This window comes from Salarias fasciatus, chromosome 12, assembly GCF_902148845.1.
Source record: "Salarias fasciatus chromosome 12, fSalaFa1.1, whole genome shotgun sequence".
Classification (NCBI taxonomy): domain Eukaryota; kingdom Metazoa; phylum Chordata; class Actinopteri; order Blenniiformes; family Blenniidae; genus Salarias; species Salarias fasciatus.
Genome location: NC_043756.1, coordinates 21,977,045 through 21,992,318, shown reverse-complemented (window position 1 = coordinate 21,992,318; position 15,274 = coordinate 21,977,045). Strand labels below are relative to the sequence as shown.

Genomic DNA, 15,274 nt, shown 5'->3' with positions numbered 1-15,274 from the left:
GTTCTGGACCATACTTATCAGGTATATTGTATCTGGAAAAGGAAAAATCTTAGCAACACTGTGCAACAGGAGAGCAGAAAGACAGGACATAAAAGTCTACACTTTGAAAAAGTTCTCAGATTCAGTGAAAAGCGCTGGAACGGGGAAACGTGGCAGAAGACTGTAAAGTTAATAAGTTGTGTAGATAGAATGTATTCAGGCCTCCATGTTATATTCCTTGTGCAGAATTTTGACATTGATGTCTATTCTGCTTTCCACCAATTCATTTTTTCACCCACCCGTCTTCCTTACCTGTTTTATACACGTCTGGATAGGTCGCTAGGTCACAAAGCTAACAAGCGGTAACACATTCACTCACACATGCACTCACCCCGTGGGCAATTTTAAGTCAACTATAAATCAAGAGATCATTCCTTTTCTTTGTTATAGGAAGCCATAGCAACAGTGGCGCCGTAGTCCCTGAACAACAAGGTACATTCTCAGTTGTTGCCTTTTTTTTAAATCAGCCCATGAATGTAGTTTTTCCTTTCTTTTTCCATCAATAGTATTTGCTCATTGTCACATAATTTCGATATAATTTATCGGTTAACAATATTTGCCTCGCTATGACTCTGTTTCTGATTGGCCCATCAGCCCTCATGCTGCAGGGTAAACATACGTAATATCCAGTCAAATCAGTGACAGGTCAAGGCTTTATAATCCCTGGGGAACAGGTAGGATCTCTGGTATACTGCTGAGATGCACCATCTGGGGGATGAGGAAGAGGGTGTGTGCAATCCTGACTGAAACATTAGTGCGTATATGCCTCATTTTCACATATATGAGTTTTATGAGTTTGGTGGCATTTGTCAAAAATTCCAGAGAATGGAGCTCCTTACTTTGGTGTCTGTGTGTCCTCCAAGCGGTTCCCCAGCTGGAATTCGTGGGATTTACTGCGGTGCAGCGCGGTGAAGCCCGGCAGCAGGTGGATGAGCTTGCGGCTTGGCGGAGGGGGCGTTCCGGGGGCCTTCACTTTGTTCCTCCGCCGCATGGGAGGCGTGCCGGGCGGGGTCATGGTGTTGACCACTAAGGGAGTCCGAGGAGGAGTGTGGCCAAAATGCCTCTGACGGGGTGACGGGGGCAGGGATCGATGACCGGATTCCAGAGGAGGGAAGAGCCCTGTGCCAGGGCTGTCGACCGTCAGCCGATCGGCGTACAGAGGGGGGGGCAGGGCCTGGGGGCTGTGGCACATGTGCTGGTTGTACTTGGACTGAACTTTGGGGCTTTGAGAGAGCTGGAATCGAATCCACTGACTGGCCTCCGGCTGGCACACCGGGGTGTTTTCCTTGCCGGATTCAGAGGTGGGCCACTGGATGGACCAGTCCTGTTTCACCTGGCTCCCTGTTGACAAATTGAAACAAAAAAAAAGAAGAAAAAAAAAAATCACTTGGCTGTGACACAATGAACACTTTTAGGTTTCGTGCAAACTACAAAGCCATGCATGAAGTGTTAATTAACGCTGCCAATGTCCTGATCTGTCTCTGTACCTCAAGCTATGGAGCGATGTTGCTCACAGCTGTTAGAAAACGACCTTTGAAAAACTTAACAGGAACCATTACTCTACAGACCTCATTATTTTTGCTGGAGCTGCTTTGTAATGATGAATTATGCCTTTTAAAAAGCAAACTGTGATCTTCAAAAAAAAGAAAGAAAGATTCAATCTGAAGTCCAAAATTGTTTCCCACACAAAGAGCACCTACATAGGTGAAACCTCAAACAGTGGTATGATGGAAAAAAAATCAAACCACTAAGATTAATGACATATTAAAGAGAATAAATGGATATTTAACTCTAGTTGGTATATATAAATGATTTGGATAAACCTGTGTGCGTAATATAAAATATCAAGTGAAAGCAAATTGGTTCCCCTTGTGCATTTAATACTAAAACATCCATTAGCACCATCTCTTGATTGCGACAGTAGCTGTTATCCTGGCAGCAGGCAGACATTTACAACAAGCTAATGTGCTCAATTTGCGTAATGAAGAATTTACTTTGCTGTTATCTGATGTGAACGTATTAGTAGTGCAGTGGCGTTCGAATATGCTGATGTGGAGCAGATTAGGCATCAGCGAATGGAACGAGAGCAATGACAGAAAAATGACAACAGAAGAGGGCAAAGCTGCATGAGTCATAATACATATACTTTTCGCCGAAACTAAACTTTCAGTGGAATGACAAAGAAAGAACAAAGGAGGTAAAAAAAAAAGAAAGAAGGGAAAAAAGCTTGAATGTAAGCAGCCAAAATGAGTGTTTTTGAGCTCAGATGACAATACTTTACCTCCGTTACTGTGCAATTTATCCTCCTCAAGTTGTTCTTCAGAAAGAAACAAAAAAAAAAAATAATGTGTGTTTATTGATCTGGAAGAGAAACAGCTGAAATGGTCTACAGTGGTCTGCTTGTCTTTCCATCTGCACTTATGCATTGCCTAAAGGGTGTTGAGGAAAACAAAACATAATATTGGTAGAATTGATCCTGGACACACTTAAGATGCAGATGCTGCTCCTCATGCTCGACTGAGTCTGCGTAAAACTGACCTCACAGGCTTCAAAAAACTTCTATTGACCGACGTTAATGCAATTCTATTTTCCCTTCCTTTTGTGTATGTCATTATCTCTCCTCCCTGTGACATGTCTCCAAGGAACTACGAGCATCAAAAACACAAACTTCAAACGCAATATCAACACAAGCAACATCAAATGAATCAAGAGAAATATGTGCCGTAAAGCGTCCCAGCTGAATTGCAAAACTTAAAGGGAAGGCGAGGCGGGAGTCAGCGGCTTTTTTCCTGTTTCGTAATGTGAAGAAGAAGAGGCCGCAGGGAACGCTGAGCTGTATGAAGAGACAACTCCAACACACGAGGGATGCGATACATGCGGGTTTTCAAGAGTCCCATTTTATTATTATTTTAAGTATTTTAAGTTGTCTCAGTGGATGGGATTACAGGTTTTTATTTGTTTGCCACGGGTCATGTTCAGTGCTTCTGAAACAAAACTTATTCTCCTGTTTTTTTGTTAAGAGAAATAGCTTCCAGCTCACCAAATGCCAATGACTGCTTCTTTATTGGGCTGTATCTTTTTCTTTTCTTTGTCTTTGAACTAGAAAGACGTGTGGAAGCCTTGGCGCAATCTGTAATAAAGAACGTCTAAAATGGTCTCTCTGTTTTGGCCAAATAAAGTAAAAAAAAATTGAATGGATGGTTGTAGGAATGAATGGATTGATTCACAATATTATATCATTTCAACTTTTGAAAAGTGTGTAGGAAATTGATTTCTTTAAAATCTTTCCACATCAATGTCAACCAAAAATATGCAGACTTGAGCGATGTTGAGCAATAACCTTGTTTGAGTCTAAATCATTTCAATGAGCACCAGTTGCAGAAGAGGGGAAGTCAGGTAAATGAACAGAAGCTAAAATACCTATCACTCACTTGTATGTCTTGATGATTTTAAAACATCATCGTTTAGAACAGTTATTGTGCAAGAAAGAATCAAATGTTCATTAGAAGTGCCAACAACTCATGAAGGATTTACTTATATTTCTGCATAACTGAATGAATAAATCAATGTATCACAATCAAACAAAGCAGTCGGTAATAATTTTCTGCTTTCTTGATGTCGATTCCAATCAGTGGAGCTGGTGTTGTGTTGGTTGTCATGGCAGCCTGTTGGTTTTCAGCTCAACATGCCACATGGTTACGTATCCCCCTGCTCAGAATATGTCTCTGTGTGAGAAAAAAAACAAAATGAAAAACAGAGCAGTCTGAAGATCTGCAGGCAGACCACCTTATTGTCAGTCGTTTTTTGAATTGACATGTACCTTCAAAGAAAGCGCTGTAGATTCACACCTCTGCAAATTAGCCAGGTTCTCTTAAGTCGAGCAGGAGACGCCGCTGTGCCCTTCAGTGTGAACGGCTGACAGCCACACTCACATAATTGTGTCTGAACCCAAACCTCACCCCCACTAAAACCCCTCAGATCGCCATCGAGATGCAGGAGGGATGAGTGGGCCTCAGAGAGTGCTTGTCCACCAATGCAGAAATAGATGAGGTGGGGGTGGGGGGGTGGTCAATGAGACCTCCTTTATTAGCAGAAATCAAAACCACGACAGGCCACTCGGAAAAGTTGAGCTGGACCCATTATGGTCCTTAATGAACAGCCAGTTAAGGGGTCACACCACTGAGGCCGATGGCACCGCTGGGAGGCAACAGGAAGCTGATTGCTTTCAGGCAGGTCGAAAGGCGTGAAATGCCTGAACCATTTCTCGTCATTGGCTTTCCTGTTGTAAAAGCCAGAATGGAATTTAAACTTCTTCTCTGAACATTTAAATCTCCTAACAATCACAGGCTCAATCAGAACCTAAAGAGATGATAGTATCGCTATTATCTCGGCAGAGCACTTTGCTCTCTGGCTGATTGGAGGTACCGGGTTTCCAAAAGTAGAATATGAGGCAGAGATCTGAGTTATCATGCTCCTCTCTTGTGGAACCAATGCCTAATTTGAAGCCAGGTGGATAACAGCATCTTTTTGAGAACAGACTTGAAATTTTCTAATATGCTCAAGTCAGCATGGGCCAGTTAATCTGCTTTAAGTTTAGACTGTTATGAGACCTTCAACCATCTCCAGACTGCATGACTTTATCAGTCTTATAAACTCATTAGTTGACACAATGTGTGACACGGATTTGGGTCCGACAACATGTTTCCCACCATGACGACGCTGGCTGCATCAATTGTCGACACGCAAGGACAATCACGATGCTGCACAGTCACAATTTCACAGACATCCCAGGAGCTGCGTGATACGTTATGTAAACAAGTCTCCATGCTGTGTAGTGAAATGGACATCATGGGCTAACCCAGGGCGGCCGCACGACCATGACACTCGCCATTTCGTCACTCTATCACGACACAAGACCATAGATCTCAAGTGTAATTGATAGATGTCATCACGACGGCCCATCTTCTTGGACATGGCAGAAATCTGAGGGCATGGCCGCCATCATTCAAAGGAAATGTATTTCTCTGTTCACTCTACGTAGATGTATGCGTTGCTACTGCATGTCTTTAACTTTATGTTTGTTTCCCGCCGTCTGTCCTCTGTTTGTACTTCCTGCAGTGATCTTCGGCTGTGAAGTTACAAGTCTGTGATCTGTTCCTTCCTCCATCGGTCTGCAGGGAATTCAAGCTGTTTGTTGTCCTTTTCTGTCTCACTATCCCTGAACACTCTAACCCTCTGAGTCTGGACATTCTGGAGGGATCCTCCTCTTCAAAGAGTTTTTTTTATTCCACTGTTGCCTGTGCTTGCTGGTGTTAGGTGTTTTTTTTGCTGGGGTTTTTGAAATGTAAAGTGCTTTTAGATTACTATCTTATAATTGCAGCTGTACAAATAAAACTGAATTGAAAAGTGAACACGCAGAGCACGTTTGAGACACTCATTCAAAAAAAAGTGGTAGTTTTTTTGAAAAAGTCAGCCAATCACCTTCAATTTAAACTTTGAGCTTCCCTTTGGTAATTACACCCATGCATCACTTTTAAATACTTTTGACAGTGCCAGTCAAGCTGAAACCTGAGCGAAATATCTCTACAGGCGGAGCAATGAACTTGAATCCCACTCGTGAAGCTGTTGCTTCAAGTAATGAGTCGATTCATGAAGTGCGCCAGTATCTTAGCAACTGCTTCAGCAAAATAGTAACAGGACCTGACTTTATGAATTTCTTGTTTCACATTATATCACCTAAGCAAAAGGCCCGAGGCAAACCAAAAACAGTTCCACGCTAAATGAGAAGAACAATACAGGATGAGCACAAACCCCTTTGAGACTTGTGAATTAAGTTCATTTGTGTGCCTTGTGCTTGTTAAAAAAGTACATTCAGAAAGTTGCTTTGATATGAAAATAAAATATACGTCAGTTCTTCTAATTTGTCCCATCCTCCAGGGTCGTAAAGTGTACAGTCGCACTCTGCTGATATCAAGGCTTGATTATCCTCAATCACTTTAGGTGAAAGCATTCCTACATCACATTAGCATTCTGCATTTTCTTTTTCTTTTATATTCGCTTTCTTTCAAATGCATTAAGCCTCATTTAAAAAACAAATGCAATGGTGGAAATACATTTTAATTTTTAACTGTGCAAATGATCATCAGAGCTGTGTTCAGGCAATCAATACCTCAATCACCAAAAAAGATGTACAAATGCATAATCATCTGGACCTTTTCGATGTTGTTCTACTCTAATTAGCTCCAAATTAGCAGGAATACTGTCTGCAAAGCAGAAAAGAACGAAATTCTGTTTTGCTGAAGGAGAAAATTAGCAATTTTAGATGTGATATGTAGTTAAAGCTGGACCTCGAAAGCTAAAAATGAAAATATATTTTGTTGCTAATGCTCATTAGTGCTGATTAAAGTATTTCTAGATAGATAGAAAGATAGATACATAGATAGATAAATTATTTTGGGGCTATATTGGTGCAAAGTGCATCAATTGATGTGACAGAGATACAGCCATAGAAAAAAGAAAAGTCCCTGCAAAAAGTGCCAAGAAATGACCGTATTGTACTTGACACCATTTAAATAAAGCTGAATTTAATTGAGTGGTCAGCTGTGTTGTACATATGGGTGGAGAGGGGGTCTGCAGCTTTTTCTTTATGTCAATTGGGAGGCTTCCAAGAAAAACAAGCTCGGAAACCACACCTTTAATAGTTTAATAGCCTTCGAACAAAACGTTAAAAAAACAAAAAAAAAATTATTATATTAAGAAAGTATTTTGTGCTGCATTGACGTGATAAACCTCAGTCCATCCACTCCTGTAACACTTATTAGTACCAAAACAATCACAGAAGTCATTTCAGATATTATCAACTCCCAAATGCATTCAATATTTATGACCAAAATACGGGTAAAATAAATCCAATTTAGATGTTTTAATTAGCTCTGCAGATCTTCAGCTTATCAACACATCTATTAATGGAAAATCTCAATACGTGCATGAAGAAAAGTCATAAAGTCATAAAAACAACAATTCTGGAGCCTTTAACAATCAGGGGAGTGCATAATGCCAGTGTTCTTATCTGTAGGAAGAAAGTGAATAAAAAAAATGTAAAAATTCCCCAAAACACTTGGTTTTATCAAACCCTTCAAGACTATTTTGTTCCATTAGATACTGCCTGCTGTCGCACTGCCCCATCCTCACAACACACCTGAAGCCTTCGCGACGGCGCCTCCTCTGCAGTGACCGATGCAAATAGCGCACAAATAATGGGACGATCTTAAAGCACGGAGGAGCTTTGAGAAAAGCTGATAACAGCCTCATAATTGCACTAATTACCTGAGGATGTGCTGCTTCTTTAGGCTAAATGGCAGGGAAATGCCAGCAGGACAGAGGCTGGCCTATCTCGCTGCCACTGTAAACAGGATCTGGTGAAAAGGGCAATGGCTGTGTTCAATAGATGCACTGCCCCCTTTTTTAATCACCACTCTTTTGAGTTGAGGGGAGTGTAATCAGTGGGACTCAAAGTTTGACTCCGCTAATTAGTTAACGGCCTATAAGGACCACCCGGGAGCGCTCAGGAAGACGGGAGTCGGGTTGGGGGGGGGGGGGGAATCGGTCAATGCTTCTTCTAGTCTTTTTCCTTCCCTGTGTTGCACTGGCTTTTTTCCTCTCGACGTGAAAACATTTCTCCCCCACCTCCCGTTGTCATTGTCTATTTTCAACTGTATTTCCTCTCATGTTATTCCCTCGCTTCACTTGACTCTCCTACACATCTTCTTTTCAGTCCCGTTTTTCTGGGATGTTCTCTGCCTCCCCCTCCGGTGCCTTTTCTTCTTCGTGTTGTTTGCTGATGGCATTTGAAGCCAATTAGGTGTTCATATGCATGTAAACTTGTCTCTGGTTGGGGCAAAGATACGGTTCTTACAGCTGTTCAAGGGGATGGGTGGGGGGGGGAAAGGGGAGGCAGACTCCAGATCAACTTTTTTTTTATTTTTAGCCTGACAAACAGAAGGAAGCGGTTGAGAATTTTTCCTGATGAAAATGTTTGTATGCCCGTGTGTGTGTGTGTGTGTGTGTGTGCAGTGGGGGGGGCTCGTCTAGAGGGGCGGGCTGGGTAATGTGTGTATATTGCGGCACAAAGGACCGACCGGCTGCCTCCGAATTGTATGACTCATCCTCATTGCAACTCGTGGACCGCAATCCCAAGAGCCTGTAGTGAAAAATTCTATTAACTTGCATTTGTTTCCTTCCTCCCCCATTACCTCACAGAGCCACATACATTCACTTATTATGCGTCGCCGCTGCTCCGATTATGTGATACACAAACTGCCAAGATTGTAAGAGTATGGATTGTCCACGTCTGCCAATTTCGGCATAATTCCTGATGACTCATAAACTGGAGCAACATATTTTTCTTTGTGGGGGGAAAAAAAACACACAAAAAAAAACATGTGCATAAATCTGTAAATCCTTCTCTCTGCTTTCATTCACAGCACTCGATTATATATGTGCACTTTCGTAAGAACCTCCAGATTATCAAGAGAAATATAGAAGTCTTTAAAAAAGGTCCAAGATGTGAGAACGTCCTCCGCTCGCTGCCTGATGGCGTGAAAGTGCTGAAACGCTCTCATGTGAAGGTTTAACCCTTCCGAACATTTGCAAGTCTGTTGCTCTTGCAGGAGATAGAAATGTTTCACAATCCCACAGACGCACAGAAGTGTGCAGATGTAACAATATTTTGAAACTGTAACACATTTCGCTCACTCTCTCTCGCTCTCTCTCTCTGGAATGGGAAGAAAGCCTGATGCGCGCCCCGAGTCTCTCTGAAAAGTGCCTCTCGCCGCTCTGTGTGGTCGTGTCGCTGTGGTGCATTCGCACATCTCCAGCGAGCGAGCCCCCTGGTTGCAGAGCCCATTAGTGGCTCTGTGTGGCCAGGCCCTGTTTTTGGAGAGCCGAGAGAGAGAAAGAGGCTGAAGCTGCAAAACCACAAAAGAAAAAGGACTTAATAATACAAATGGAGAAACAAAGACTGCAGGGAGCTTTGCTTTGAACTCAGAGGTGAGATCATGACTTTCTTCTTAGGAGTTTTAATGCCAACTCCAGTGTCAGTTTGAACAAATACGTCCAAAAGAAGGAGGGATGCTGAGTGAAACAAATCAAACAAAGAGCACTGGTGGAGTCTCAGTCACGCTGAGAAATCTTGTCCCATCTCAGATGCGAGAAGAGCAATCGTGACAATGAAAACTGAGACATTGGTTCAAGATCTTACAACCAGAGGCCACCTTAAACAATCTGCTGATAGAGTCAAAAATGTAACAACTACTGCTTCGGTGCACAAAACAATGTGAATGCTGCTACCAGCTACTTCTGCCTGTAACAAATAGAAATGCAGCAGAAAATTTTGCAAAATCACACCTAAAGGACGATTCATGTTTCTATGTCTGACTGTTTACAGTTAGAAAAACAAGAACTATATCTCAAATTCAGGTTAGTTTTATTATTTTAACCAAATGTGATGTAGGAATTTAATTAAACATCAGTACATGTCTGAACAAGCCCGAAATTGGTCAGCCGTATTATTATTGTAATTTTTTTTTTTTTTTTTTTTTCAAATTATGTTTTTTTGGAAAAGTCCAATCAAGCATGGGACCTTTTCACAGTGATCTGATTAAAAAGAAAAACTGAGGACATTACAGGTACAGTTTATGGTTAGAAACATGTGTTTGAGTTGCTGTAATTGGTGAAAAACTGACAACAAGCCTCTGCTGGTAATATCACTTTTCTCCACAAGATGGTGCAGTGAGTCAGTCGCGACAGTTCGATGAAACACTGTGAAACAGCGGAGTTTTCGGAGTCACTCTCTTACACACACTCTCTTACACAGAAATCACACAAACGCTGACAACTGTATCGTCAGCATGTTGAGTCACTAGTTGGTGCTGTTGGTAGTTGTGTGCTTGCACACTCAGATTTTTCACTTGAAAACATTATTATGTAAACGGGGCCTGGAGCTCTCTGGTCCCCCCAGAGGAGCCCACCCCACCTCCCTCCACCCTGAGAACCACAGGGCTGCAGGGACTGGCCACCACCACAAAATCCATTAAGGTTGGACTAATGCAATTTATATGAATGTTGTGGTGATGGTTAGTCAAACGTACATCTGGAAGTGGAGAGGTAAATCCGCTGATGAGTATAACGAAGGGAGCTTTGAGGACTCCTTCTTACTGAAAACGGAGTTCAACTGAAAGTGTTTCCCTAGTTCAAAAACAGTAATAAGAATTTATGGAGATGGAGGCTTGTGAAAGATGCAAGTGCCGTTGTAAGAAAACTGCAACCATCTAACTGTTGTAATAAGACAACACAGATCAAAAGTTTTTGAAAAAAGAAAAAGAAAAACATTAAAAGAAAAAAGAGAGCGTAGCCCACCATGAAAACTAAAGTTAAGCCAGTAAAGTCAGGAAAGAATTTTCCCTCTGTTGGTTCCACTGTCCTGGATCTATCCACAGCGTGATTTAAAAAAAAGAAAAAAAAGAGAGAATCTTTTTCTTTTTCATGGGAAAGACCGCTGCTAGGTAACTAGATGCTGGACATTTTTTAATTAATGTCGCCTGCGCCAATCTTGAACTACCTGTGGAACACTGTGTTCCACAAAGAATGTGGTGAACTCTGAGCAGTCAAAAGTGCAGGACGCTGTTTACCTGTAAAAATGCAGCAGAAATACCTCCAGAGAAAATATATGTACATAGCTCGTTCTTGACTTTTTCCCCACGCCTTTCCTTTTTTTTGCATTCCTTGAACATGTTCAATTTATTACAACTGTCGTGGCTGAAGTCGTGTCCACCGCTGAGGTTCCAGACAGTGATGGAGCATGGAGAGAGAGAAAGGTCTCCAGAGATGTCTGACGCCCCTGGTCCCAGCTGGACTGAGGAAACACCAGGCTAAAATACCTGTAAGTCAGTCTGCCCCCAAACTCTATTCAAGTGACAAGACAAAGAGAAATATAAAGCGGGAAGCGAGCGGCTTTCAGGAAGACGGAGCGAGCGCAGGGGCCTTCAGAGAGACGGGGAGCATCTGGAGAGGGCAGCTGAGCACCAACACTGCCTGGTATTAAGGCGGCGCAGGAATAAAAAAGGAATAAACGGTCCGTCGGCAAGTCGACAGCTAAGTCAAAGCTCCTTGAAATAAAATACTGCTTTAATAAAGTACAGTTTTGTTGAGGGCACATTGAAGAAATACTACCCGTCAAGTTAATTTGCTTAATGATTCAGTGGAGTCTTCCAACTGAAAGGACATCTGTTACAGAGCGTGTGTGTGTGTGTGTGTGTGTGTGTGTGTGTGTGTGTGTGTGTGTGTGTGTGTGTGTGTGTGTGTGTGTGTGTGTGTGTGTGTGGGAGTAGAAAGGAAATAGATATGCTGTCAAAAGGGTTTACAAAAGGTTGTTACTAAACCCACCGGCCCCAATCACAGCGAGGCTCTACTGCCCCCTTCTGGTTCACACGTGTTGTTGCCACATGTGGCGCTGAAGCTCTGAAACGTAATAGCGGTCCGATGGTGCCACCTGGTGGCCAATGGGGGAATGACACAAATAAACTTGTGTAAAACAATCACATTACATTAAAAACTGTGACTCCTGAAATCTGCTCAAGATGAATTCATCTCCTTCAAAGAGGTGCCTTTTATTGTTTGCATGAGCGACTGTTCCCACTCTGCATCACTCAAGTTGTTGTTCTTTCCTTGTTTTGTCTAAAAACAGTGACTGAAAGTGTATTTTGTGCAACAGAGTAAAGATTTTTCATGGTATGTCCACAAGCATCTTTTTTTTCCCAATGGTAAAAAGTAAAATCTGAAATGTTCAATTGCATAAATATATCACTAATCGTCAATTGAATTAAAAATGAACTATTCAAACAATATCCTTAATTTTTTGATCTGTGACAGCTGTAGTTTGACCCTCTCTTTTATAATTCATGTGAGAACTAATAGAGACTGATGTCACCAGAACTTTCTGGAAACTGATGTCAGGATCTTTGTCTTAGAAAGAGGAAACTTTCACATCTTCAAAAGTATAATTTTATTTCTTTTAAGAAAGGAATACTTAAAGTATCCTATATCATTGTATTGAAAGAGGGAGGAAGATGATGGGGAGTGTCAAGATTTTAAAATGACATGAAATAATAATTTTTTAAAAATGTTTTAACGCTTTTAGAAGCTGATAGATTTAGGGTTCATACAATTACTGTACCGTACCTGTGGCGGTACCAGTACATACTACGGAGTGGAAACAAGACTTAAACGGCATCAAAAGTTAATATACAAGGAGAACGGCTGGTCAGAAAACCAAGTGGTTGGAAGATTTGGTGACAAACACTTATTGTAGTTATATCCAAAATCCAAACCAAAGTTAAATTATTCATTTTAAAATTGTTGCAAAGTTAAATCATCAATTCAGAAAGAAGTGACAGAGCCTTACAGTGTGGGCAATGCTTCCAGACTTACTGTGAAGCCATAGAAGATGTCCTATCATTATGTCTCACGATTATAAATTATTAAATTGCAAAAACTTTTTCTTATTTAGAATTGAAAATAGAATAAAAACAATACATGAAAGTTTCAAGTAAACATATTCCTTAATTCTTGCTTCACAAAACTTATTTCAGCTAATGTTTATAGAATCTGGTCTTCTCTTTTGGTAAATTCTTAAAAAAAAAAACTTGTTTTTTTCTGCTTTTTGCTCCTTTGAGATTGAGCTTCAACTTTGTGGTTTCAGCGATGGACTGTTCACATGCAGAGGCGAATTTCACCACAGGATCATGTTCTGATCTAAAACCCCTTAGTTTTCAACCTTAAACACACAGATGTCTCAGGAAACGGAGTTCTTTAGCAAAATAACAACAATAAAAATAAAAAGGAACATCTTAATTCTCAAATAAAACATGGCTCATTTAGACATCCCACTCTGAATATGTGTTTATACTGAAATGTGATGGAAATAGAAACCCTGTAGATAGATAGATAAACAGATTTCTTTACATCCAATTTTTTAACCAGCTTGTATTTTTGAAACAATCACAATTTTTCTTGATGGTTCTGTTGATTTTCTGTTTATTACCTGTTTGAAATAAATGTAAATCACTTATTCAATCAATGTTTGATCGTGTTGATTAAATCCCTCAGGTTGGTGCAGTGTTGTGTTAAAAAGCACAAACCTTTAATGGTTGGAGTGTTTCGCGTTAAATCCTCTCTCAGCTTTTCTCAGATGCCATTTTTGATCCATTCATGCTGCAGGACTGTCTGAATGATTCAGGAACTTCAAATACTCAACAATTCCCAAAGAGGAAGTTTAAATGAGTCGTACACTGCAGTACTGTTTTTTCCTAATAATGCCCCAAACATGTTGTATCCAGAGGGATTGTATTCAAATTTGTATATACAGATGTTCTTATAGTACCCTCCACTGACAGTGAGGCAGAAGAGGGAATCACACACTTATTTTATGAGGCGGATAGTCGTAGATGAAACACAGCGTCTGTTTATGTCGGGGCCTATTTTTATTCAAGAGCACTTTTGGATGGAGGAGTGTGTGTTCAGTGTGTGTGAGCTCATGCTGGACCCTCACCGAGCTGGTGGGCCTTTCTGAGGCAGGAGAGGGAGGCGTTGAGTCGGGCACACTCCTCTTCGTTGGCGCCGAACTTCTGCAGCAGCTCACACACCTGCTCCTCGCTCATGTCCAGCAGGCCCTCCAGGGTCAGCTCACCGGGGCTCATCTCCTGGAGACACGCAGCGAACACCACGGCCTCTGCTTAACGGCAGCCTGCGCTTCACGCTCCAGGTTTTTTTTTTTTTTTTTTTTGATTTTGCTACACTGTTGTTCAGGATTTCATGTTTTTTCACTTGTCTTGTGCTCTTTGTGTTTTACCCATAGGTGCGAAAGTGAGTGTGTGTGACAGACCGGTGACCTGTCCCTCGCTCACAGTAAACCTCGACTGACTCCTGCATTAAATAAAGCCATATAGAAGACGAAAGGCTATCTGGATGGAGGTTCCTGGAAATGGAGGCGTTTCCAAAAGGGTCACCCAGTAGAAAAAAAACAACTAGTACAAGTACAAACAACTAGTTTGTACAATCATATGCTGATAAGAGAATAATTCTTGTTAGACATTATCAATGTGTGACAAGCTGGTAAGTCTTGCTTATGACTGCAAAGTCCTACTGGACAACAACTCTCGGTCACATCAATAACAAGTACAGGGGCTTACAGCTCCATTCTTTTTCTCTCTGGCAGTTTTTTAATTATTTAGAAGCAAAAAAAAAAAAAAGATAATACTCTGGGAGTCGTTAGTATTTTACGGAAACGGGGTAGGAATAAAACGTAACTACTTGGTTCTGCAATACTTTAGTTAGAAATCACTGATTTTGTTTATGCAGCTTAGGATATCAACTGGTTTTTTTTTTGTTACAACTAGTTTGGTGTGATCAACCTGAAATGTCTTAAAGACATGACTAAAGAGAAACTTATTGGTCATTTAAAAAAAACTACTTTTTTGTTCACTATTTTATCAGCTTTAGCTTTGTGATCCAACAATAAACAATATTACAATAATAATAATAACAATCAATGATTAAACCATAAAAAATAAGACATTTTACCTTTTTACTTCACTTGCAATTCATTTCTACCAGCTTGTTCGTAATTCTATGTGTATTATAAAAAATATCATAATTAAAAATGTCACTGTTTTGTCAATTATTTTATCAATCATAATATATATGGTAAAAGAATTTCTTAATATTTGAATAACTGTAGCAAACAAAAATATATGACAATGCATACTTGAAGTTGTCATGTTTATTATATTCAAACTATAAGGAAGTTTCACAGTTTGAACTGAAGTATAGGAAAAATGAACTATTGAAATTAATTCTAATTTCGGGAGATGCATCTGCTCTATATTCATGATTTGTGACATTACTTATTAGTTTTTTTCTACCCTTCAGTTTAAATGCTGTCCCTGTTGACCCTTTTGTTTCATCTGCCTGTCATGATCAACACTACTTCACATTTTAAAAACGAGGTAAAACAGAGCAGTGCCCCCTCAAGTTGGAAATGTAGGCTGAACTGTGGGTTTTCTGGACTTGGACATCTGTCAAACAACTGATAACCTTAAAACATTTATCATAATATTTTTTTTAATGCTTTAAACTTTTTATCTTATGTTATGAGTGTACACATAATTGGCAAAGAAAA

General features: G+C 40.6%; 1 protein-coding gene across 2 annotated transcripts in view; it reads right to left on the bottom strand.

The window, feature by feature from the left end:
- The window catches only part of LOC115397632 (kinase suppressor of Ras 2-like), a 125,785-nt gene that overhangs the window by 93,552 nt on the left and 16,959 nt on the right, over positions 1–15,274 (bottom strand). For both annotated transcript variants that reach the window (XM_030104051.1, XM_030104050.1), the window contains exons 3-5: positions 13,646–13,796; positions 2,321–2,356; positions 879–1,380 (exon numbers count right to left, since the gene is read on the bottom strand). In XM_030104051.1, the coding sequence (XP_029959911.1) occupies positions 879–1,380; positions 2,321–2,356; positions 13,646–13,796 (689 nt within the window). The remainder of the gene's footprint in view (positions 1–878; positions 1,381–2,320; positions 2,357–13,645; positions 13,797–15,274) is intronic.